Source organism: Corythoichthys intestinalis, chromosome 1 (genome assembly GCF_030265065.1).
Source record: "Corythoichthys intestinalis isolate RoL2023-P3 chromosome 1, ASM3026506v1, whole genome shotgun sequence".
NCBI classification, from domain to species: domain Eukaryota; kingdom Metazoa; phylum Chordata; class Actinopteri; order Syngnathiformes; family Syngnathidae; genus Corythoichthys; species Corythoichthys intestinalis.
The window spans coordinates 70,678,038-70,705,358 of record NC_080395.1 but is presented as its reverse complement, the minus strand read 5'-3'; the positions used below and the strand labels follow the sequence as shown (position 1 = coordinate 70,705,358).

Below are 27,321 nucleotides of genomic sequence, written 5' to 3'. Positions count from 1 at the left end.
CTAAGTGATTGAAAGGGGTAGAGTGTACACAAATCAGTTCTGTGATCTAGAACCCAGTAATCGTGTGAATCTCTTATGAGTAAGCCCGTTGGCGACCAACCCTACGCCGCCGCATCGCCAATCCCGGCACCGGGACCCCCGACCCGAGAATGCCCTACCACATTCAGCAGCACGCAGGCCCCACCGGGCGCGCGACAGCCACGCAGACGGGCGGAGAAGCCGCGCGGGCGCCAACCCAGGGCCACAGCCCCCACCCAGCCAGCCCGGGGAGGGAGGGAGGGCGGGCGCGGGGGCGGGTGGCCATGCGCAGCCCATCCCTCCTCCCGCAGCCCAGCAAAGGAGCCATCGTCCCCCCCCCGGGACCCAGGGTGGTCCCCCGGGCCACCCGCGCACCCATCAACCGGCCTTCAGGGATGGCAGGAGGGGACGCACCACCAACCCCACGCCTACACCCACCCCCGCCCGCCCACCCGGGCCACGAGCCACAGCCCCCCAACCGGCACGGCACGCCACGGGACCCCCAGCGGCCCACCAAGCCCCAGGCAAGGCAGGGTCCCCCGCCGGTGCAGGCGACACCCCGCTGATTTCGCGGATTTCAATTATCGCGGGGCGGTCCCCATTAACCGCAAAAAATGAGGGATCACTGTATTTGTATTTCCATTACTTCAAAGAACAAAATGTTTCAGTACAAATCCGTTTCATCTTGAAATATCAACCTTTGTAAAAAGAATGCAAACTTTACCTAGCTGCAGTATTGGAAAAGTTTTCATTTATTTTCCATGCAAACTATGTTAAAGCTAATTTTGCAAATAGATTATTTCAAAGTTGATGTTTAAAATCTTTCAACGAAGTTCATCGTTCCAAAAATTAACTATTAGATAGTTGTTTTTTCTCCCCCATTTTTTGCTGTGATATGTTACCATCATAATCTTGCCATTTTCCAATTGTTGGCACCCAATCCATCCCCACTATAATCCAGGTACATCTACTCTACAATTTCAAAAACATGAGGAAAATCTTGGTGATCTCTATTTTTCAAAGAGGAATTTAAAACAAAAAGAGACTGTGCTTTAAAATATGTAAATACACACACACAAAAAATTGGTGTATGAAATGAAACAAGGTTGAACATGACTTGCAAATCATTCTATCCTCTTTTTATTTATCTTTAACACAACATCCTAACTTTATAAGAATTGGGTTATACTGTCAGCAATTTTTTCTAATGTGGTCATGCCATTGAATGAACTGTTTTTTTTTTTCTCCAGTACAACAGGGGGCGTGGCATCATCCTGCAAAATCTGACCAGTTATAACGTATCAGACTACCTGATCAACAGCTACCCACATCTTATAAGGAAAAGGTACATCAAACAATGGATGTATTTTTTTTAATGTTATTGTGTTTAGCTTTTGATATTTTTCCAATCCAGATAAATTTAAAAATTATTTTTGTTTTGCAGATTTTTATTTTTCATATTAAGGGTTGGTTAATGGAAATAATCTTTTACTCGGAGATCAAATATTTGTAAGGGTGGGTATCAGGGAGGAAATGCCACATTACACTAGCAGAGCCTTGTTTTCCATTTGGCTGTTAAGGAAATTGTACAACGTGAACTCATTTCATGATTTACAGTGGGGCAAATAAGTATTTAGTCAACCACTAATTGTGCAAGTTTTCCCACTTGAAAAATATAAGAGGCTGTAATTGTCAACATGGGTAAACCTCAACCATGAGAGTCAGAATGTGGGAAAAAAAAAAAAAAGAAAATCACATCGTTTGCTTTTTAAAGAATTTTTTTTTGCAAATCATGGTGGAAAATTAAGTATTTGGTCAATACCAAAAGTTCACCTCACTAATTTGTTATGTACCCTTTGTTGGTAATAACGGAGGCCAAACGTTTTCTCTAACTCTTCACAAGCTTTTCACACACTGTTGCGGGTATTTTGGCCCATTTCCCCATGCAGATCTCCTCTAGAGCAGTGATGCTGTGGGGCTGTTGTTGGGCAACACGGACTTTCAACTCCCTCCACAGATTTTCTATGGGGTTGAGACCTGGAGACTGGCTAGGCCACTCCAGGACCTTGAAATGCTTCTTACGAAGCCACTCCTTTGTTGGCCTGGCTGTGTGTTTGTTTGGGATCATTGTCATGCTGAGACACCCAGCCACGTCTAATCTTCAATGCCCTTGCTGTTGGAAGGAGATTTTCACTCAAAATCTCTCAATACATGGCCCCATTCATTCTTTCCTTTACACAGATCAGTCGTCCTGGTCCCTTTGCAGAAAAACAGCCCCAAAGCATGATGTTTGTATGGTGTTCTTCGGATGCAATTCAGTCTTCTGTCTCCTCCAAATATGAGAACCTGAGTTTCTACCAAAAAGTTGTTTTTTGGTTTCATCTGACCATAACACATTTTCCCAGTCCTCTTCTGGATCATCCAAATGCTCCCTAGGGAAACGCAGACGGGCCTGGACGTGTACTGGCTTCAGCAGGGGGACACGTCTGGCAGTGCAGGATTTGAGTCCCTGGCAGTGCATTGTGTTACTGATCGTAGCCTTTGTTACTGTGGACCCAGCTCTCTGTCGGTCATTCACTAGGTCCCCCCGTGTGGTTCTGGGATTTTTGCTCACCGTTCTTGTTATCATTTTGACGCCACGGGGTAAGATCTTGCATGGAGCCCCAGATCGAGGGAGATTATCAGTGGTTTTGTATGTCTTCCATCTTCTAATAATTGCTCCCACAGTTGATTTCTTTACACCAAGCGTTTTACCTATTGCAGATTCAGTCTTCCCAGCCAGGTCTACAATTTTGTCTCTGGTGTCCTTCGACAGCTCTTTGGTATTTTATACCGATAATGAGTTAAAACAGGTGCCATTAATACAGGTTACGAGTGGAGCCTCGTTAGACCTCGTTAGAAGTTAGACCTCTTTGACAGCCAGAAATCTTGCTTGTTTGTAGGTGACGAAATAGTTAATTTCCACTCTAATTTGGAAATAAATTATTTAAAAATCAAACAATGTGATTTTATGTTTTCTCTTTCCACATTCTGTCTCTCATGGTTGAGGTTTACCCATGTTGACAATTACAGGCCTGTCTAATCTTTTCAAGTAGGAGAACTTGCACAATTGGTGGTTGACTAAATACTTATTTGCCCCTCTGAACCTACATTATTCTGATTTGATGTGTCCTCATACATTAAAGCAGTGCTTCTCAATTATTTTCTGTTACGCCCCCCCAAGGAAGACGTAAATGTTTCGCGCCCCCCCCCCAACTCTCTGCCACCACTGTAAATAGTATCATTTGTCTATAAAATTACTATTATAAATACGCATCTGCCTAACATTGTGTCCTTTTTTTCCCTAATAACGAAAAAAAGTAACAGATCAACTTATAATAAAGTAGAACTTTATTAACATTGTTTTGTTTGTAACAGAAGACGCATCAATTTGCCTGAATTAAAAAAAAAAAAAAGTCCCATCCAAACTAAAAAATACACTCAAGTTACATTTTTGACCATTTGATAAAGAAAAATAAAATGTAATAAAATCAGCAAATAATAACAAATTAAAATTGATTAGAAACATTCACTCATGAGGACAATATGCCAAAAAATTTGATCGGAAAAACAAAACTGAATAAAAGAAAAAGAAAAAAAAAAGTGTCCTTGGACAGAAGGACAGTTTTTATTTTTATACCTCCTTTGCAATGGTGTGGAGTTATCTTGCAATGAGCATGCTAACAATGCTAATTGGTTTACTGATATTACACTGACAAAACAGGACGATTGTTGGAAATATTCGGGCGTTTTCGCTGAAAAACAATCAAGCTTATCAATGAGATTGGGGTCTAATGTCTTTAAGTGGCGTCTTAATTGTTTTGGCGTCTGGCTGTCCGCTATAATTATTTTTAGACACAGTAAACAGTGGTCTTTCCTCATTACCCACTGTATTAAAAGTCAAAGCTAAAAGTCAAACGGCACGAAAAAAGGGCATTCCCGGCGGCCGAGGTAGAACCGTAGGTGAGGGCGGTCGTCGTGACGATCCCAAGCCAAAAATGGCACTTCTCGGGCGGCGACGTGAGAACCGGCCGGACAAGACAGTGGGTCGCTGCGTGAGTCCGGTCGGAAAACGGCTTTCGAGAACGGCGGCGGCGCACTGCTCTTCATAGTTCATATCTGTTTTCTGTGCGTTCTGAGTGCTCTTCCTTAGTTCAAAAATACTGCGCGCACTCTGAAAATGAGAGCGCCACTGCCACCCACTGAGTGGATGTGCAAGTACACTTTATTCCAGTACCAGTAGTAAAAAAAAAAAAAAAAAAAAAAAAAGCATGTTCCCCGAGGTCACATGCGCCCCCCCTGGCATCGCTCTGCGCCCCCCCAGGGGGGCGCGCCCCACTATTTGAGAAGTACTGCATTAAAGTAACATGAAACTGTTCCACTGATCTTTGCCGCCACTGTAAATAGTATCAATTGTATATAAAATTATTATAAGTATACCTCTGCTCAACATTGTGGTCCCATCAACATGAAAGGATGCCACTACTTTTGTCCAGAGTTTTGTGTAAAATGATAATAATTTTTTTCTTTCATTCTCTTTTGTGTTTTTTCATTGCAAGCAAGATAAATGAAGATATTACTACCAAAGCATTTGTAATTGCAATCATTTTCTGGGAGAAATTGAGAATTATCTGACAGAATTGCAGAGGTGCCAATACATTTGGCCAGCAGTATATATATATATATATATATATATATATATATATATATATATATATATATATATATATATGTATATATAATTTTAACGGCGTCATTTTTTTTTTTCGCGCGATTAACGTTCATTGTGACCAAGTGGACTTGTAGTTTTTATCAACAGTGGCCACTGGTTGCAACCTGAGAAAAAAAGTTGTAACACAGAAACAAAACAATAGGCACGCCCCGCGCATGTGCTTGATCTTGCCTGCTCACTCGCTGTGAAAGAGTAGGCTGTTTGAGTTAAACGAAATGGAAACGAAAACAATTCTGAACGGAAAGTTCACGGAGGAGTCCAAGGTACAGCACGCGTTGGAGCTGACAAACACAGTCGCGCTCACTGGAGATTACTGGACGTCCCTCAGTAATGATAACTACCTCGGGGTGGGTCACTGAACATTTTTTCGACCCACTGTGGGAACTTCAGTCGCATGCTTTGACTGTTATGAAGACCGAAGAGAGACACTTCAGCGATATTCTTGCAGCGCATTTCATGCAAGTAGCCAAAGACTGGAACATTGAACACAAAGTGGTCTCACTGACCACCGATAGTGCAGGCAACTTGATTGCTGCGGCCAGACAGCTTCCTTTTGAAAACTTGACGTGCATCGCACACAGTGTGCACTGAGCAGTCAAGGTTTCTTTACACAACAGCCCGTTTGACAGCGCATTGGCAAAATGCCGAAAAGTTGGACATTTCAAACCCAGCCCAACAAATGCCGTGGAGCTAGAGCAGCAACAGATCGCACACCATCAGAAGAAAGAATCACTCACACAGGAAGTGTCAACTTGATTGAATAGTACCCTTGAAATGATCAAGCACGTCCAGCGGAATACGGGACATCTGAGAGATTCGCTGGCCCTGCACCAAACCAATGTCGCCATGCCAACAGCTACCGAGCTGGAGAAAAAGAGGAAGCTCAAAGCTGCGTTTGTGTGAGTACTCCCATTGAGGCGGTGGAGTACCACTAGAGGGGAACTGCCTCGCTGTGTGGCCACTGTCTGACGTCGGTACCTGGGCAAGATGGCCGCCGGAGGCTGCACGGGGATTTGTGGGACAGGCAGCAACGTGATGGCCGGGTTCACCGCAGTACAAGCAGAGCCGCGATGCCATGCGTCGCTGGCGCTCCCTTGCAGTGAGTCTCTTCCCGCCGAGCTGCATAGGCTCCTCGTCAGTCGTTGCCTGCCATTCAAGGTGCGACAAAGGAAGGGAAGCCGGATGGGGGACCGCAATGCGCGCTGTTGGGGCAGCCCTCCTGATGACTGTGCCTGTTGACCGACCGTGCCACTCCACGCCTCTCTCATGCTCTCGCTCGTGAAGTCGATTGTCCAAACGTACCGAAAGTCCAATCAGATCCTCCAAATCCACTGCTTCATCGCGGGCGGGTAGTTCGTCCTTCACCAGAGGATTTAGCCCCCTCCGGAATATACAGCGTAAAGCCGCATCATCAAAGCCGCTCTCTGCTGCAAGAATGTGGAATGAGACCGAATAGTCAAAGACTCCCAGCCTCTTTACCCCGAATGGGCTGATCAAAAACCCTCCTCATTTCCTCGACGAAATCAGGAAAGGAGTTACGAACTTCGGGGTATTGGTTGCTGATCACCATGGACCACGCTGCCGCTTTTCCGGTTAGGAGGCTCATGACGAACGCGACTCTGGATCTATCGGAGGAGTATGTGAGGGGTTGTTGATCAAAGGCTAGTGAACATTGATGCAGAAACTACCCGCACGAGCCGGTTTCCCCATCGTAGCGTGGCGAGTGCGGAATGTTTGGCTCATGCAACGTTGTGGAAGGCGGGGCGGACGGCGCCGCGGGGGGAAAGTGCACTGACGCCGCGGTAGCGGGTGAAGCGGGACGGTCACAGTAAGCACAAACTCGGTCCACTTGCGCCTCGAGAGAGCACATGTTAACTGTTAGTGCGCTAATTGCTGACATGATCTCATGGAGAACACGATCATGTGGGTTAGCGTGCTGCCTCGGGTCCGAAGACGCCTGGGCTATGCGCTCGCTGTCTGCGGGGTCAAGTGTTATGGCCGAGATATTCTGTAAAGATCCGCGAATGCGGAGAACGAGATTGAACCCAACAACAGGCAACAGAGGGGAAGCGTTCGGGGATTTATTGATCACAAATAAAACAAAACACACAAACTCGGTATAAAGGGAATAACAAAAGGGGTCCGTGAGAAATAGGTCAAACGGGGATCAAAACGCGAAAACTGAGCGGAGGGCAGAGAGCCAAAAAGACAAACAAAAATACACTCAATACCTGCACAAGGTAGAGGGTCACAAACCAAGATGTCCGACGAAAAAAAAGGCAAATACAAAGCGACTCGAAAGCAGTACGTGTTAATGGCGACCAGCAAGGGAAATATCTCGGCGTTCTTCTCCCGGATAGCCTGCATTTATATACTATAGCTGACGAGCAGGGATTAGCTGCAGGTGCGACGTCCGCACGCCCCCACAGCCAGCTCTGCAAGAAAAACAAATTCTGACAAGCAGCAGAACGCGACATTCCCAAACTGCGTTGGAAGCCGTTTTTATTGTTTACACTCTAGCATTTCTTTACACAGTAAAGACACCATTTAGCTCTAGATCCCTGGATCTTGGCAGATAAAGTGACATAACTTTTTTTTTTCAGCTTGAAGATCAAGATGTTCATAGAAGAACTTAGGTAAATTCCTTGCAAGAAAATTCAATTTTATTTGGCTTATTTAGTCATCAAGTCACTGTGTTGCAGATATGGAGGTTTCTCCATAATGCCAGGATTACCGGATTACCCTGTTGAAAAAGATAATAATGTCATTGTATGTCGATTTGTTTGTCTATCAAGAATTACTCAAACCACCCCCAAGGATTTTTTTAATCCTCATCTTTGTGCTATGTACAGATATGGCATAACACGAAAGGCTCACATTCGCTCGTGTCATTTGTTAATGTGGTGAACAATGGATTTCTAAGACAAACGCTCCCCGGTGGTAGTATTACTGCCACCAATCACCCACTGGCACTTGAGGAGAAGACTGATGAAAGTGCGAAGTAAGTGAAATAAATACCAATCGTAGCACTATTGCAGGAATGGAAGTTTTTATAAAAAATAATTTAAAAAAATAAACTGTTGCAATTTGGCATTTAATCAATGTGTCCTCTTTGTTCTTAGACACGCAATACTAAAGGAATTTGTCACTCGTGTCAGCATCATATTTGCCATGTCCTGTGTGCCAGCCAGCTTTGTGCTATTCCTGATTAGGGAAAGGGCAAGTAAAGCCAAACACCTCCAGTTTGTCAGCGGAGTCAAACCAATAATCTACTGGGTGGCAAACTTATTCTGGGACATGGTGAGTACAGATAATAGAGCTATATGACTGATAACAGACAAATGTTTTGGGGCAAAACACCACTATTGACCTATTGACTATTGTTATATTACTATTGATTATTAGGGTGGTTAGACCTGATCTTTCTTCTCTTATTTTGATTCGACATCGAGAAAAGCTTGAACCGACTTTCTGGAAGCAATTTTGGGGTGTGGTCAAAGCAAGAGATGCTCGCATGGGTTTCCTAGGGATATAATTGAGAGCTCGATCCTATAAAGACACAACAACCCACACACCGTGTGGGCGCATGCGCACCACAGTTCAGGCATAGTGACGTAGGTAGTTCTATGTGATTTGGCATGTATATTTCACTTTACCGACACATCCCCTCTTAAGTAAAGAAATCCCAATTTTTTTTCAAAGGCAACAATATTGAAATAACTTCTATTTTTCAAATACGAAACAGTGTGCATCAAAACTTAATTACAGCGCATCACAAAAGTGAGTACACCCCTTGCATTTCTGCAGATATTTAAGTGTCTTTTCATGGGACAACACTGACAAAATGACACTTTGACACAATGAAAAGTAGTCTGTGTGCAGCTTATATAATAGAGTTAATTTATTTTCCCCTCAAAATAACTAAAATAAAGCCATTAATATCCAAACCCCTGCCAACAAAAGTGAGTACACCCTTTAGTGAAAGTTGTCAATATTAACATACAACATGTCAACTGTCAATATTTTGTGTGGCCACCACTATTATCCAGAACTGCCTTTACTCTCCTGGGCATGGAGTTGAACAGAGCTTCACAGGTTGCCACTGGAATGCTCTTCCACTCCTCCATGTTGACGTTGCGAAGCTGCCGGATATTTGAAACTTTGTGCACCTCCAATTTCTGCTTGAGGATCCCCCAAAGATGTTCCATTGGGTTCAAGTCTGGAGACATGCTCGGCCAGTCCATCACCTTTACCCTCAGTCTCTTCAGTAAAGCAGTGGTCATCTTGGAGGTGTGTTTGGGGTCATTGTCATGCTGGAACGCTGCCCTGCGACCCAGTTTCTGGAGGGAGGGGATCATGCTCTGCTGCAGTATTTCACAGTACATGTTGGAGTTCATGTTTACCTCAATGGAATGTAACTCGCACACCTGCAGCATTCATGCAGCCCCAGACCATGACATTCCCACTACCATGCTTGACTGTAGGCATGACACTTATCTTTGTACTCCTCACCTGGTCGCAGCCACACATGCTTGAGACTATCGTCACCAAACAAATTAATCTTCGTCTCATCAGACTATAGGACATGGTTCCAGTAATCCATGTGCTTTGTTGACATGTCTTCAGCAAACTGTTTACAGGCTTTTGTTGTGTCCCGTCTTCAGAAGAGGCTTCCTCCTGGGGTGATAGCCATGCACACCAATTTGATGTAGACTGTGATGTATGGTCTGAGCACTAACAGGCTGGCCCCCACCTCTCCAATCTCTGCAGCAATGCTGACAGCACTCCAGCGACGATCTTTCAAAGAAAGCATTTGGATGTGACACTCAGCACGTGCGCTCAGCTTTTTTAGGTGAACAAACCCGAGGCCTGTTCTGAGTGGACCCTGGTCTTTTAAAATGCTGGATGATCTTAGCCACTGTGCTGCAGCTCAGTTTCAGGGTGTTGGCAATCTTCTTGTAGCCTTGGCCATCTTCATGTAGCGCAACAAAACATCTTTTAAGATCCTCAGAGAGTTCTTTGGTACGTGGTGCCATGTTGCAACTTGTGAACAGTGACCAGTATGAGAGAGTGTGAGATCTGCACTACAAATTTGAACACACCTGCTCCCTATGCACACCAGGACCTAGTAACATGAGCGAGTCACATGGCATTTTGGAGGGGGAAATGACAAGCAGTACTCAATTTGGACATTTAGGGATGTAGTTTCCAAGGGGTGTACTCACTTCTATTGCCAGGGGTTTAGATATTAATGGCTATATTTGAGTTATTTTGAGGGGAAAATAAATTAACTCTAATATATAAGCTGCACACAGACTACTTTTCATTGTGTCAAAGTGTCATTTTGTCAGTGTTGACCCATGAAAAGATATACCTAAATATTTGCAGAAATGTGTGGGGTTTACTCACTTTTGTGATACACTGTAAATGTAATAGTGTTGTATCGGTCGCGAACGATTCGTTCTTTTTGAACGAATTGTTTGGGTGAACGAGACCGAACTAATCACCATCTGCACTGATTCGTTCTATGAAGTTGGTGCTTGTTCACTGCGTGGGAGGGCGTTGAGCAAGCGGCAGCGTCTTCTGACATCGCACACGACCAATCAGACGCCAGCCTCATCGCAGGCAGGGGAGGGACCGGAAACAGAATCAGGGCGTATGTCACTCACTTCCACGTGTGGCCAATAAGCAGCCAGCGTGCAGGCAGGGGGGCAAGACTGAGTTTTGTCACTTCCCGTTCAGTGACTCGGTCCTCCGGCTCCTGACCTAGCTTGACTTTCCAGTAATGACTATGCGGTGAACGAATCAAAAAATGAAAGGAAAGGACTTTGTCACATATTTGTTAACGTGGAGCCTATCAAATGCAGCTCAAAAAGACAAAAACACCACACAAATCTAGCGAGCATGGTTTAGTGTACTACTTTTCTCAACAGACTCGCAACTACCTATTACCACATACTATCAAATTTACAGTAATTTAAAACACGGGTAGCTACGAGGCAAGCAAAATCTGAGCTGCGGTCGCGTGACGGCAATGAAGGGGGCAAAGAACTGTCACTATAAGGAGGCTTCATGGCAGCGATATTTACCTCATATGTGCACAGAAAAAAATATTTAGTATGATCACCATATTACTGATTTGCAATGAAACGGTATATACATGTCCATTTTTTCCAAGTGTTTTATTTTTTTTTTTCGTCTCAGGTGTTGGTTGGTTTGACAAATCATGTCAATCCGTCCATCATGTGCTACTCAAGCGCCCCAAAACAACGCACACGGACACGGGAGATGTCGCAATATGTCTACATTTTTCTTAACAGACTAATGAGAGTAGAAAGGCGATATCGTAAAGAGCAAACAATTATTTCTTGTCAGCATTTGACGATCTGAGATGCGGGGACGACAGGGGAGCTGACCTGATTATTTTATTTATTAATACCAGTGCAAAAATTCAATACGATCACCATAATACTGATGTGCAATGAAACTGTATATACATGTCAATTTTTTCCGAGTGTTTTTTTTTTTTTCGTGTCAGAGCGTGTCGGTTGGTTTGACAAATTATGTCAATCCGTCCATCATGCGCTACTCAAGCGCCCCAAAACAACGCACGCAGACACGGGAGATGTCGCAATATGTCTACATTTTTCTTAACAGACTAATGAGGGTAGAAAGGCGACATCGTAAAGAGCAAGCAATCATTTCTCGTCAGCATTTGACGATCTGAGATGCGGGGACGACAGGGGAGTTGACCGGATTATTTTATTTATTAATACCAGTGCAAAAATTCAATACGATCATCTTAATACTGATTTGCAATTAAACTGTCAAATATCAAAATGTAGTATTGTCTTTATTTCAGAGCAGCACATTCAACAACTAGCTATTGACACTTATAGTTTTAACAATAGTAACTAAAAATAATAGTGATGAGCATAAAAACAAAAATACAACAGAGCGAGAGGTAAATATGATGTGTTGGTCGTTCCATATTTTGAAATTAAACTTTCGATTTATTTTTATTTTCGTGACAGCAAGCATTGTAAATGTGATCAAGAACATGCTAAAGAAAGTCCGTGCGCCCCCGACCCCAACCCCCCGCTCCCCCCACAAAAGGAAAATGTTTAACCGTGTCCTCAATCGAAATGCAAGCACGAGCCATGACTTTGAGCCCATAGAACTAGGACAGACGACGCGGAAGTTCTCCCTCGCTTTTGCAGCAGCGGGAGGGAGGGAGACGAGGCTGTCTGTGAAAGCAGAATGATATTGCCTGTCACTCATTACTGAAACTACGACGAGCGGTCAATGAGGAGCCTGTGTGCAAGAGAGAGGAAGGGACCAAGAATGTCACTTCCCGTTCAGTTATACTGCGAAGCGGTCTTTGGTGATTCGTTCGGTAACGTCACTTCCCGTTCACTAACCGAATGATTCATTTGGGCGGGGAGGGAGATGAGGGGGGCGAACGATTCGTTGAACGATTCGTTTGAACGAATCTTTTTACTGAACGATCCGGAATGGATTCGTTTACTCAAGTGAACGACAGATCCCGTCACTAAAATGTAAGTGCAAGTAACATCAAGCAGGCAAATAAGCTTTGCACATCTTCCCTCTGTCGAGCTTGAGACGTACTCGATGACCACATGTGAGAGGCGGGAGAGGCTTCGCTGAATGCCTGTGGTTATAGAACTTCTCGTGAGGTTGTTTGGTCCGCTTGTCATTTTTCATGACCTTTTCCAAACCAGACCAAGCAGATTTCAGATTTTCCATGGGGTTGGAAGATTTGTACGCAGGTTCTGGCCAAAAATAAGTTTAGCAGAGCTTTCTCGTGTTGGCTCTGTAGGTGTTGAGAGGTAGCACAGAAGTGCCAAGTGAGGGTCATCCTGCTTGATGATGGCTTTGCCGTTTGACTGGGGAAAATGGGGACTGGATGTGACATGTTGGAAATCGTACTCGGTAGCGAATTTCTTGAATAGCTCTGCAGAGAACTGAGGACAGTTGTCGGTTCTGAGCTCAGAAGCGATACCTTTTAATTTGCCCAACTCAGCAAACACTCCTCATTCAGCCGTTTGATCAGGCCTAACTTGGTGGCCACTGTTTAAGCGAGAGGGTTTTCTCCACATGACTTGACTACAATAACCCTGAAGTGGCAATGATCTTGGCTAAAAATTGCCCTTCAGTGGTCACCGTGCCACCTGGGCTTCCAAGTTGTGTTTAACAGGTTTAGGCTGGGGTCAATGGACAAGGCCATAGTGTGTAGCTTCTATTATTACTGACCTGTTAACCCCCGAGTCGATCTTGAATGTCATCGGTGTATTAGCAATGTTCATTGTAGTGTGCCACGGTGGCTCATCTTCAGCAATGATCTCGTTGACATTTGTGTTCTCATTTGTATTATTTTCATTTAGTGCTCCAAGGGAGACAGACTCCTCTTTATCACTGTCACTTTGCTTGTCATTTACTGTCACCTCCGGCACACTCTAAAGCCCCTGTATCCCGGTAAAATCCTGTGTAAGGTGACGAGGGATTTAGCTGTGTCATGCCTTTCATGTTGTATGTGTGAAAGTGGCTTGATTTACGTCTCGTCGCTCTCTTTGCGGGGATGGCGGGTGGCACGATGTAGAAACTCGGACATAACATAATTTTTGATTGGCATCAGCTGTCACATTCTGTTGGTCAGATAGTGTTTTGTTACAGAGCCGATTGTGGGAGCGTTCCTGAGGTCGAACCTGCAGACAATTCAAGCTCATCAAGACTGTATTCAAGCCCAGGCAATCCAAGAGAAGGGTGCCGGCATGTTAACTTGCTGGGCGCCATTTGACACCTTGTGCTCTCGAATTCATGCATCCGCCACTTTGTTTGTCTGCCGCCTCTTGTTTTGAAATCCTTTACGTTGTGCTGGTATTTGAGTGTATTTATTTTGTCTTATATGCTGTCTACCTACCGCTTAGGTTAGTAATATTGATATCACGGACCCATGTGTTATTCCCCCTTTTCCGCGAGCACGTGTATATTTGTTTGTATATAAAAACCCTTGAACGAATCCCCCCCGTTGTTGTCGACTTTGAGGTACAACCTTGTTTCCACAGTTGTGGACCCCAACATTGACAACAAAATAAACCACACATTTCCAAAGGTGGACGATGGACTCTTCGTCCTTGTCAGGGAAGTTCATGTTAGAACTCCGAGACAAGTATCAACAAATAGCTCAAATGAGAGAAAAAGAATCAAACTCAGCCAAGGATTGCCTGCTTCGAAGACTTTATAGATAAACAAGATATATACAGTGGGGCAAGTAAGTATTTAGTCACCACTAATTGTGCAAGTTCTCCCACTTGAAAATATTAGAGAGGCCTGTAATTGTCAACGTGGGTAAACCTCAACCATGAGAGACAGAATGTGGAAAAAAACAGAAAATCACATTGTTTGATTTTTTTAAAAGAATTTATTTGCAAATCATGGTGGAAAATAAGTATTTGGTCAGTACAAAAAGTTCATCTCAATACTTTGTTATGTACCCTTTGTTGGCAATAACGGAGGCCAAATGTTTTCTGTAACTCTTCACAAGCTTTTCACACACTGTTGCTGGTGTTTTGGCCCATTCCTCCATGCAGATCTCCTCTAGAGCAGTGATGTTTTGGGGCTGTCGTTGGGCAACACGGACTTTCAACTCTTTCCACAGATTTTCTGTCTGTGACCACGCAGAAGTACAAGGTGATAGTGTTGTATCAGTCGTGAACGATTCGTTCTTTCTGAACGAATTGTTTGGATGAAAGAGACCGAATTAATCACCTTCTGCCCTGATTTGTCCTAAGAAGCTTGGGAATGCTTGCTGCGTGTGAGGGCATTGAGCAAACGGCAGAGTCTTGACATCGCGAACGACCAATCAGACGCCAGCCTCATCGCGGGCAGGGGAGGGAGCGGAAACAGAATCAGAGCGTCTGTCACTCATTCTCATGTGTGGCCAATAAGCAGCCAGCGTGCAGGCATGGGGCAAAACTGAGTTATGTCACTTCCCGTTCACATACTCGGTCCTCCGGCTCCTGACCGAGCTTACTGCTAACTTGACTTTCCAGTCACGCGGTGAACGAGTCGAAAAATGAAAAGAAATGACTTTGTCACATATTTGTTAATGTGAAGCCTATCATATGCTGCTCAAACAGACAAAAACACCACACAAACCTAGTGAGCATGGTTTAGTGTACTACTTTTCTCAATAGACTCGGGACTACATACGACGACATACTATCAAATTTACAGTAGTTTAAAACTTTTTCGCGGGTAGCTACGAGGGAAGCAAAAGCTGAGCTGTGGTTGCGTGCTGGCAGTGCAGGGGGGAGAGAACTGTCACTGATTGGAGGCTTCATGGCAGCGATATTTACCTCATATGTGCAGAGGAAAATTAATATTTAGTATGATCAGCATAATACTGATTTGCAATGAAACAGTATATACAGTACATGTCAATTTTTTCCGAGTGTTTTATTTTATTTTTTTCGTGTCAGCGTGTCGGGTGTTGGCTGGTTTGACAAATTTATGTCCATTCGCCCATCATATGCTACTGAAGCACCCAAAACAACGCACGCGGGCACGGAAGATGTAGCAATATGTCTCCATTTTTCTTATCAGACTAATGAGAGTGGAAAGGCGACATTGTAAAGAGCAAACTGTAGCGGATGATGTTGTTGAGTCTCGTAGCTCGCTGAGTAGACGTGTTGCAATTATTAAACAAATATTTCTCGTCAGCATTTGACGATCTGAGAAGAGGGGACGACGGGGGAGCTGATTGGATAATTTATTCATTAATACCGGTGCAAAAAGGAAATTTCAATACAATCATCTTAATAATGATTTGCAATGAAACTGTTTTGTATCAAAATGTAGTATTTTTTTCATTTCAGAGCAATACATTTGACAACCAGCTATTTACTAGTGTTGCACCGATACCATTTTTTGGCCCCGATACCGATACCTGGCTGTGCAGTATCGGCCGATACCGATACCACCCCGTTTATATATATATATATATATATATATATATATATATATATATATATATATTTTTTTTTTTTTTTTTTTCCTTATTTTTTTTTTTTTTTTCCCCCAAAGAGCTACATAATTGGATGTGAAATCATTGCTATCATGGCTTTGTCGGGCTGCTGCTTACCTTTGTGAAACAGGTGAAAGACTAATACAAAGTGAATACAGTAGAACTTTTTATTGCACAACAATAACAATAATAAACTCTGAACTGAATAACCTATTTTAAACCCTGAGTTTTGGCTCTCAAAGGCCAATCAGTGCAACTTGAATGAAATTATAACATATATAATACTAGTGTAACAGTAAGAAAGTAAAATAACAAATAATATACCTAATGAGGTATATTTGAGAGCAGTATAAAGAGCTGAGGTAAGAACAAAACAGATAATCATTTCTTCCTAGGCTTTAACTAGGCTGATGTGCAATACTTAAAGTGCAGCCAGAATTTGGTAAAATACATAAAAAACCATTTAGCATTATTAGTATCCTCACAAGTTCTTCACGTTCCAGTTGCAAAATCCACACTTGAAGAAACTAAAACAAGCAATGGAGAAAAAAAAGTTGACATTGGGGACACATCTGTCACATAACACCTAATAGTGTTTACTGAGTCAGTCCTCTTGAGGATTCACGTCTTTGGGGTTCAACTTTAGGTACATTGGCAGATTTTTTTTTTAGGAAGATTAGTGTTTCTACATTATCTCCTGACAGCCTATTCCTCTTCTCATCAAGTATATTAGAAGCTGTGCTGAAAAGCCTCTCACTATCTACACTGGTGGAGGGAGCGGAGAGAAACTTTGCAGCTGTAGAAGCCAGGGAGGGGAGCCGTTCTTTATTTTTTACCCAGTACTCAAATGGGCTCTCTGTGTGGGGAATTGTTTTCTCAGCCAAATATGTGTCTATCTGTACCTGAGTAGATGTGCTGCTGGCCCCACCTTTTTCAGCAGCATGCTCTTGCAGGACTTCCTCATGCAGCCCTGTAAACCAGCTACTTGTGCTGGGCTCTGTTGTCATCAGTGGGGTCTTACTGGCTGGGTCGGCTTTCTCGGTTGTAGTCTTCTGCAGTGATGACAGATTTCTCTCCAGTTCTTTGGTCAGTGCACTTCTGGCAAGCTTGCTCTTCTCTGCACTTGTGAAGTATCTGCAGTAAGAAAGTAAACAGAATAGCAAAATATAGTTGTTAGCTCAATAGGCTGTTGTTTAGCCCTGGATTGATTAAACAACACACTAGCACTGGATGTTTAAACTTTCCACTGTACAACACACAATTAAACATACCTGTCTTTGTAACGTGGGTCTAATATGGTTGCCACAGAGTACAAGGGCTCCTCCTCGACAGTCTGGAATCTTGTGACCATAGCAGCTAGAAGAGTTGCCTTTATTGTTTTTATCCCGCTGTCCTCTGTGGTCTGTTTGGCCAACAGACGCTTCAGGACAACAACTGAGGGGATTACCTCTGAGGCGGTGGAGGTGGCGAAGCTAATCTGTTTTGTGATCTCTTCAAATGGAGCCAGAAGAGTGTTAATTTTCTCCAGCAAGGACCAGTCACTAGCTGTCAGTGTTGCCGGGAGCTGGTGGTTAGCAGCATAGATGGAGATGGCATTCTTTTGCTCCAGCAGGCTCGCAGTCATATAAAAGGTGCTATTCCAGCGAGTGGTAACATCTTGAATCAGACGTTTGACTGGCATTCCCAGTCCCATCTGGACAGTTTCAAGCCTTGATGTGGCCAATGGGGAATGTTTAAAGTGCCCAACAATTTTTCTCCCACAGGCCAGAACATCCGTCACACTTCGCTGGGACAGCACTCCATCGTGTACCACGAGTTGAATCAAGTGCGAAAAGCATCCCAGGCTGGAGATTCCCAGGTCCCTCATGGCCTTCTTCATATTGCTCGCATTGTCCCGAACAATGGCATGGACCTTTTAATAATAATGATAATAATATTAATTTGATAATAATAATTGACCACAACATAGTGTCTGTCTATCAGCCTCGCTCTCCGTGTCACTCGACACGCACACGCACAACTTAGCTTAGCTTACTTTTACGGCACTTTTAAAACAAGTCTCAAATTGCTGCGGCATTTCTTTCAATAAAAGACAAGAAAAGTGAAGTAGACAAACGTTACCTTTGACTTCGGTATGCTCCAATTGTGCAGCATGTGCTCTATTGCTCCTGCAATAGCTTCGCCGGTGAGTGATCCCTTGAACTCATTCGCATTAAGTACGACGTTTTGCAGCATGAATGTTTCAAAGTCCACCCAGTGGGCAGTCAAGCTTAGCAAGGAAAGTTGTGAGACTTGGCTGCTCTAGATGTCGGTTGAAAAGCTTATAGCCCCTGCCTTCTCCAGCTTTTCTAAAACATGATTGGTCACCTTATTTTTTAGTGCAGGGATAGTTGTCTCCGTAATGTATTTACGACTTGGGACCTTATATCTGGGTACTGCGTGAGCCATAAAATGCCGGAATCCCACGCTTTCAACAAAGGCAAGGGGCAGGTTACAAAGAACAGTCATTTCGGTGATTTTTTCGGACATCCGTCTTGCTGCTTCACCTCTCTCGTCCCACTGCTCCTTCCGCTGAAATAAATCGACCAGGCTTTGTTGCTGTGGTCCATCATCAGCCTTTCTCTTGCTAGCAGTTGCTGCCTCAAACTTTTTGTGTTCGTTCGTATGTTGCGTCCTCAAATGTTTTATCTGGTTCGAGGTGTTGAAACTGGACGGTTTAACCCCACCTCTCGAAACCTTCAGGCCGCAAATTTTACATGCAGCCACTGTACTGGAGGGAGTTTCGATGCTAAAATATTGCCAGACCGCCGACATTTTTTCCTTGTTTTTTCCTTCATTTGAAGACGCCGCCTCAGCATTGTAGGAGAGGGGCTATTGCCCCGCTCTAATTGATCTGGAGCAGGTCAATAGTGATAGCTGATTGGCATGCAAAGTGATCACGTGTCATAACACAACACAGAGTGCAGTGACTTTCAGGAGAAAAACGTCTGTGTGGCCTTAGGAGAAAAAAAGCTGTGTTATGCGTTTACTGGCCGGTAAATGGCATCGGTGCATTGTTTGTTGGTACTCGTCGATACCGATACCACCATTTGGGCCGGATCGGCACCCACTGCCGATACTAGTATCGGTATCGGTGCATCTTTACTATTTACGCTTTAGTTTTAACGATAGTTACCAAAAATAATAGTGAGGAGCATAGACAGAGCATGGGGTAAATATAATGTGTTGGTCGTTTCATATTTAGAAATTAAACTTTCGATTTCTCTTTTTATTTGCGTGACAGCAAGGGTGTCACGTAGGCTGGTACCGGCAATATTGTATATGTGATCAAGATCATGCTAGAGAAAGTCAGTGCGCCCCCGAGCCCAAATCCACAAAAGGAAAATGTTTAACAATGTCCTAAATCAAAATGCAAGCACGAGCCATGACTTTGATCCCATGGAAATACGACAGACCTCGCTTTTGCAGCAGCGGGAGGGAGACGAGGCTCGGAAAGCAGAATGATATCGTCTGACACTCATTCCTGAAACTACGATGAGCGGTCAGTTATATTGCTAAGCGGTGTTTGAAGATTTGTTTGGCAACATCACTTCCCGTTCACTAACCAAACGATTCATTTGGGTGGGTGGGGGGTTGAGGTGGGCAAACGATTCAGTGAACGATTCGTTTGAACGGGTCTTTTTACTGAACGAACTGGAATGGATTCGTTTCCTCAAGTGAACGACATATCCCGTTCACTACAAGGTGATAATACAAGTCGAGCCTCTTTATACTGAAGATACCTTCTACGAAAACATAAGTGAAGGTTATTACTGCCCAACTATGGTGATTTTCCAGAGAAAAATATCCAGAGCCTGTCCTTGGACAAGAGCCTGTCCTTGGATAAGAGGGAGTCAAATCAGAGAAGGCAGTTCACAGAAAGCCATTGTAATAGTTTCAAAGGAATATACACTCACCGGCCACTTTATTAGGTACACCATGCTAGTAACGGGTTGGACCCCCTTTTGCCTTCAGAACTGCCTCAATTCTTCGTGGCATTGATTCAACAAGATGCTGGAAGCATTCCTCAGAGAGTTTGGTCCATATTGACATGATGGCATCACACATTTGGTGCAGATTTGTCGGCTTTTCATCCTTGATGCGAATCTCCCTTTCCACCACATCCCAAAGATGCTCTATTGGATGAGATCTGGTGACTGTGGAGGCCATTTGAGTACAGTGAACTCATTGTCATGTTCAAGAAACCAGTCTGAGATGATTCCAGCTTTATGACATGGCGCATCATCCTGCTGAAAGTAGCCATCAGAAGTTGGGTACATTGTGGTCATAAAGGGATGGACATGGTCAGCAACAATACTCAGGTAGGCTGTGGCATTCCAACGATGCCCAGTTGGTACCAGGGGGCCTAAAGAGTGCCAAGAAAATATTCCCCACACCATTTCACAGTCACCACCAGCCTGAACCGTTGATACAAGGTAGGATGGATCCATGCATTCATGTTGTTGACGCCAAATTCTGACCCTACCATCCGAATGTCGCAGCAGAAATCGAGACTCATCAGACCAGGCAACGTTTCTCCAATCTTCCAATTTCGATTAGCTTTTGCAAATTGTAGTCTCAGATTCCTGTTCTTAGCTGAAAGGAGTGGCACCCGGCGTGGTCTTTTGCTGCTGTAGCACATCTGCCACTGTGCGTTCAGGTTTGCTCTTCTGCCTACCTTGGTTGTAACGGGTGGTTATTTGAGTCACTGTTGCCTTTCTATTAGCTCGACCCAGTCTGGCCATTCTCCTCTGACTTCTGCCATCAACAAGGCATTTCCGCCCACAGAACTGCCGCTCACTGGATATTTTTTCTTTTTCGGACCATTCTCTGTAAACCCTAGAGATGGTTATGCGTGAAAATCCCAGTAGATCAGCAGTTTCTGAAATACTCAGACCAGCCCTTCTGGCACCAACAACCATGCCACGTTCAAAGTCACTCAAATCACCTTTCTTCCCCATACCAATGCTCGGTTTGAACTGCAGGAGATTTCCTTAAACCATGTCCACATGCCTAAATGCACTGAGGTGCCGCCATGTGATTGGCTGATTAGAAATTAAGTGTTAACGAGCAGTTGGACAGGTGTACCTAATATAATGGCCGGTGAGTGTATGTGCAGCACACAAACCTGGATGGATACAGTCTCACAAATGAAAATAGTTTCACAGCATTATGTGTTATATATGCATGAATAAAATATTCTTTCACAATCCTTGGCTCTACGATCCAGTAGCAATTTAATTTTGTTATGTTTTCAGTTTAATTTTGCCATTTCCAGTTTGCCATGTTGATAATTGTGATGTTTGTTTACAGCTTTTCATCTTACTGTGAAGAAAGGAAATAACGATTGGCCCTCCATGATATTTCCTAGTAGTATGCTGTGACCCGGGAATCAAACGTGTGCATTCGCACATGCCTCATCCCAGGAAAGTCCCGGATATAATACGAAGACGCAACCCGTTAAATGTCTGCGTAATCTCCGTCGTATCAACGTGCATCATGAAGTTTTTTTTTTTCCACGTACTTCACTATTACAATGATACGTGACATTTATTTATCTACTCTGCTATGAGCAGCAGCTGTTTTGTTTGAGGGGGTCAACACCCTGATGCATGGTGGTGGAACACAAGAAAGACTTATCCTTTGCTGTCAGATCTGGGTTGCTCATATTTATGCGTTCAAGCTTCATATACACCCAGTGAACGTTTGTTCTCCACTGCAGGAGACATTATCTATCCAGAACGCTCACACTTACTGCCTGAGAAGGAAGATGTGATCATTTTCCTCAATAAAAACTGTTGCTGATTTCATACTGTACCCGCTGCTAAGCTGGACTAGGCTTTACAAGTTGTTTTTTGTCTGTTTGTTTGTTTGTTTGTTTTTCTGCACCAGGTTCGCCTTTAGTCGGTGTTCAGTAACATGTAAAAATGCCTGCAGCACACTCCAAAACATAGGCAAAAGAATATGTGTAAATGTTTTCTCCGTAAGCTTTTGAAAAATAAATATCTTTGTGAAAGTGCACTCCTTTGGAAAGAATATTCAAGTTCAAAGACTGATATCTATATACAAGTTAAAAATATCCCTGTGAGAAAAGTTCATTGCAAATTTAACTAAAAGTTCATATAATTTAAAAAAAATAATTGAGAGAAATTAATACAAACTATGCCATTTTTTTACCCTGCCTATTAAAAGAATTGGAATCGTGAATTGTTTGGAACCCTAATAGAAATGTGGAATCGGAACCAGAACCATTCAAATTCAAACGATGCCCAACCTCAAAAGTGTCCCATTTTCTTGCATTTGTCGCATAGTTTTCCTTTCGCTGGTCTGGATCACTGTGACATCTTAAACAGTTTCCTTTTCCCTTTTAATTTTTCTTTTCGTGTGGAGTGTGTTTTAGCTCAGCTTACTTTATAGTTACTCCTTCCTTTCTGTCTGAATGCTTTGACTTCATCCACTTTGTCAGATGAGCCCTGGTTCTGTCCTTCAATTATCTTGTAATGCCTCGCCATTTCAACTGCACTACGCAGCGTCAGGTCCGCCTTCATTTGTGGCTTTTGAGACAGTGTTTTATTGCGAATTCCAATGACTAATCTGTCTCTCAGATGTTCATCTGTCTTGGTGCCAAACTCGCAGTTTTCGCTAACTCATAGAGCTGACTTATGAACGCTTCAACATTTTCACCAGCTAGCTGGTCTTTTACAAAGAATTTAGCCCGTTGATAAATGATGTTACCTTTCGGTACAAAATGTGTGTCAAACTTTGCTAGCACTAGCGCATATTTATTAGCATCTACTACATCCGTTAATGTGGATGATTTAAATATTTGCTCAGCCTCTGCTCCCAGTGAGTATATTAAGGTGCCGACCTGTATTTCCTCATCCTCCTTGGTCAGTTTTGTCACACCAAATTGTGTTTTCATCTTTTTATTGAAGCGTCCTTGAGGGTCAAGAAAAGCGCTTTATAAATGTATTAAGAAAAAAATGTATTGCCCGTTATAACATTGATTTCATTTTTTCTATTTTTCCATTGCTTCAGATCAACTACACCCTCTCAGCTATGATTGTGGTACTCATCCTTATCAGTTTCCAGCGTGAAGAATACATCAAAGCCGGTAACCTGCCAGCTCTCGTCCTGCTTCTTCTCTTATATGGGTATGCTTGGAAACAATTATCCCATACTCTTATCCTCTGAACTTCAACATAGTTCAGCACATACTTTTGTGTGACTCGTGTCAATACTGATTGATTTTTTAACACTTTAACTTCATGAATTGTCTCATTTTCTCACTTTGACTATGTACATTATATAACGCCTGAGGTAGAGTTGTTTTTGGCAGCCCTTTTAAATTTTGTCTCAGTCTTTTGGACGAACATACTAATTAGTCATATTTTAGTCATTTCAAAATGTGTTTATCTAGTTTTAGTCGACGAAATCTCATACGAATTTAGGTTACTTTTAGTCAGCAGTTAGTCAAAATGTTTCCGTCTCTAAAATTCATAGGTTTTAGTCCAAAACTAAAGGTTTCCAAAAATTTCGAATAACCATAGAAAGATGAGCATGTATTGAAGTGTCTACCGGTGAGTGCTTGATTTGTAAATCATAAGGTGCAGGAATGCAAAGTACATATGAGAGCGCAGGGATGACGAAACGGGCACAGGTCCCGGAACATATGCAAAAAAGGTGCTGAAAACAACAGGCAAATGCCCACTTGCCATGTTGTGGGACTTACAAGCCTCAATTTCAAATAATATCTATGATATATAATCTGCACAGCACAGGCAATTGCCAACATAAACACAGGTGGGACTAAAGCCTGAGTTATGCTACTGTGTTGCGGTGACATAGAAGCGATTAGCACATCCAAACAATACACATTCAGAATGATATAGGTCAGGGGTCCCCAAACTTTTTCTTGTGAGGGCCACATAACTTTTCCCTTCCCTGATGAGGGGCCAGGGTCAGTTTGTAACAGAAAAGGTGTGACGATTGCAGGAGTGCCTAAATGTAAAAATGTATGTTTTTTGAGAAAGCCACAATCAAATAACCCTTTCTGGATTCTTCAAGGAACAAAAGTAAATAATATAATATAATATAATATAATATAATATAATATAATATAATATAATATAATATAATATAATATAATATAATATAATATAATATAATAATAATAACACTATTAATTAAATAGATAATTACCAAATAACCCTCTCTGGGTTCTTCACAGGAAAAAGCCAGGAAATAAATAACACTATTGAAAAAAAAAAAAAAAATCTATTTTTTTTTCAATTTTTTTTTGTTCAGGGGGCCGGACCAAATGTGGAGGTGGGCCGTATCTGGCCCGCGGGCCGTAGTTTGGGGACCCCTGATATAGGTAATTCTTTTATTGAAAAAATAAAATACCCAATACAAGCAAGAATTCGGGGTTTCATTTTTGTACAATCTGCACAGTACTAACACTGCAGCCTTGTTTGTGCCATCACAAATAAAATAAGGAGTATTTTTGATACTCCAGTGCTAATTTCCTCTTTTTTATCATCTTTTAAGGTGGTCCATCATCCCCTTTATGTACCCTATTTCTTTTATGTTCACCCTTCCCAGTAAGGGATACATTGTTTTGACCACTGTTAGCCTAGCCATTGGAATTATTTCTAGCTTGGATTTGTTTCACGACTCTACAAAGACGGTAAAATAATCGGTCACTCTCATTTTATCGTAGTTTGAAAATCACAATTCCTCTTTTAAATCATTGAGTGTATTTGAAATACTGAATGTTTGTGTCTCTACAGAATGACATAGAAAGAATATTACACATCTTCCCCCATTACCACTTGGGACGAGGACTCAAAAGAGGTGGGTGGAGTTGCCAAAAATTTTACTCAAATAAGAATAGTGTTACTTCTAAATAATATTACTCAAAAAAAAGTAAAAGTAGTCCTCCAAAAATGCACTCAAGTGCAAGTAAAAAGGTGTTCCTTGAAAAAATATACAAGTAATGAGTAACATTGTGGTAATTGCTTAAAATGTGTGATTTTTTTTTTTTTTTAAATCATGGTATCTTTTTTCCGCAGCACAACTTCACCTATATGAACTCTTTTTATTATACGGTACTACGGTCCCCAACCTTTTTTGCATCACGCACTGGTATGATGTGAGCCTCTTTTTCACGGACCGGCAATGTTTAGCAGAAAATTACAGTAAATACAGAATAACACGACGGAACGTGAATCACCCTTTTTTTAACAGCGGACTCTCCTAAAACGTGACTGCACATATCCTTGATCGCAGGCATAATGAGTTCATCTCTAATCATGAACGGTTTCTTGGCTTTAGTAATACGGTTCGCCACGAGGTATGATGCTCATAGTGCATTCGTTTTGCTGCCTCATTTGCTAGCTTTTAGACACATACAGTGTATCACAGAAGTGAGTACACCCCTTGCTTTTCTGCAGATGTTTAAGTATATCTTTTCATGGGACAACACTGACAAAATGTCACTTTGACACAATGAAAAGTAGTCTGTGTGCAGCTTATATAATAGAGTTAATTTTTTCCCCCTCAAAATAACTCAAAACATAGCCATTAAGATCTAAACCTCTGGCAACAAAAGTGAGTGCACCCCTTAGAAACGACATCCCTAAATGTCCAAATTGAGTACTGCTTGTCATTTTCCCTCCAAAATGTCATGTGACATGTTAGTGTTACTAGGTCCTGGTGTGCATAGGGAGCAGGTGTGTTCAAATTTGTAGTGCAGCTCTCACACTCTCTTAACTGGTCACTGAAAGTTCCAACATGGCAAAGAACTCTCTGAGGATTTTAAAAGACGTATTGTTGCACTACATGAATATGGCCAAGGCTACAAGAAGATTGCCAACACCCTGAAACTGAGCTGCAGCACAGTGGCTACGATCATCCAGCCTTTGAAAAGAGCAGGGTCCACTCAGAACAGGCCTCGGGTTGGTCGTCTAGAAAGCTGAGCACACGTGCTGTGCGTCACATCCAAATGCTTTTTTTGAAAGATCGTTACAGGAGTGCTGTCAGCATTGCTGCAGATATTTGAAGAGGTGGGGGGTCAGCCTGTTAGTGCTCAGACCATACGCCACACTCTGGAACCATGTCCTATGGTCTGATGAGACGAAGATTAATTTGTTTGGTTCCGATGGTCTCAAGCATGTGTGGCGGCGACCAGGTGAGGAGTACAAAGATAAGTGTGTCATGCCTACAGTCAAGCATGGTGGTGGGAATGTCATGGTCTGGGGCTGCATGAGTGCTGCAGGTTTTAGAGAGTTAGATTCCATTGAGGGAAACATGAACTCCAACATGTACTGTGAAATACTGCAGCAGAGCAAGATCCCCTCCCTCCAGAAACTGGGTCGCAGTGCAGTGTTACAGCATGACAATGACCCCAAACACACCTCCAAGATTACCACTGCTTTACTGAAGAGGCTGAGGGTAAAGGTGATGGGCTGGCCAAGCATGTCTCCAGACTTGAACCCAATGGAACATCTTTGGGGTATCCTCAAGCAGAAGGTGGAGGTGCGCAAAGTCTAAAATATCCGGCAGCTCCATAACGTCGTCATGGAGGAGTAAAGGAGCATTCTAATGGAAACCTGTGAAGCTCTGTTCAACTCCATGCCCAGGAGAGTAAAAGCAGTTCTGGATAATAGTGGTGGCCACACAAAATATTGACAGTTGACATGTTGTACTGTATGTTAATATTGACAACTTTCCCTAAGGGGTGTACTCACTTTTGTTGCCAGGGGTTTAGATATTAATGGCTGTATTTTGAGTTATTTTGAGAGAAAAATAAATGAACTGTATTATATAAGCTGCACACGGACTACTTTTCATTGTGTCAAAGTGTTATTTTGTCAGTGTTGTCCCATGAAAAGATACACTTAAATATCTACGGTAATGCGGGTTGTGTACTCACTCTTGTGATACACTGTATGATACACTGTAATATGCAGAATGGACTTGGCTCCTCTTCTGGGTCAGAAGATGGCCTTTTCCACATAAACAAAGCTGTCCAAAGATGTCACCGCCTGCAGCACACAGCCAAAAGCAGCGAACATTACAGTTTGCATTAACTGACACTGGCTGCTACAGGTGTGCAAACCCTTGCCAAAAAATTTTACTCAAGTAAGACTAGCGTTACTTCCAATTGATATTACTCAAGTAAAAGTAGTCATCCAAAAATGTACTCAGGTACAAGCAAAAAAGTATCTAGTGAAAATAACACTAAAGTAAAGGGTAACATTGTGAGTAACTTTATTTTTGTTAGATTTTTTTTTTTTTTTAAATCATGGTTTAATCTTTTTCTCAGTACAATCTTATCTATATGAATTGCAGTTATAACGATACCATATAATAAGACATTACATAACCATATTAAGCCAAAGAAAAAGACAAAAATGAATCATTGAATTTAAAAAAAATGAAA

The 27,321-nt window shown here is 42.6% G+C and overlaps 1 protein-coding gene across 1 annotated transcript in view; it reads left to right on the top strand.

The window, feature by feature from the left end:
• The window catches only part of LOC130912457 (phospholipid-transporting ATPase ABCA1-like), a 235,362-nt gene that overhangs the window by 146,968 nt on the left and 61,073 nt on the right, over positions 1 to 27,321 (top strand). The window contains exons 25-33 of the mRNA XM_057830569.1: positions 1,269 to 1,363; positions 7,393 to 7,425; positions 7,492 to 7,558; positions 7,642 to 7,790; positions 7,912 to 8,089; positions 22,914 to 23,029; positions 24,426 to 24,564; positions 24,668 to 24,731; positions 25,920 to 25,957. Of these exons, the coding sequence (XP_057686552.1) occupies positions 1,269 to 1,363; positions 7,393 to 7,425; positions 7,492 to 7,558; positions 7,642 to 7,790; positions 7,912 to 8,089; positions 22,914 to 23,029; positions 24,426 to 24,564; positions 24,668 to 24,731; positions 25,920 to 25,957 (879 nt within the window). The remainder of the gene's footprint in view (positions 1 to 1,268; positions 1,364 to 7,392; positions 7,426 to 7,491; positions 7,559 to 7,641; positions 7,791 to 7,911; positions 8,090 to 22,913; positions 23,030 to 24,425; positions 24,565 to 24,667; positions 24,732 to 25,919; positions 25,958 to 27,321) is intronic.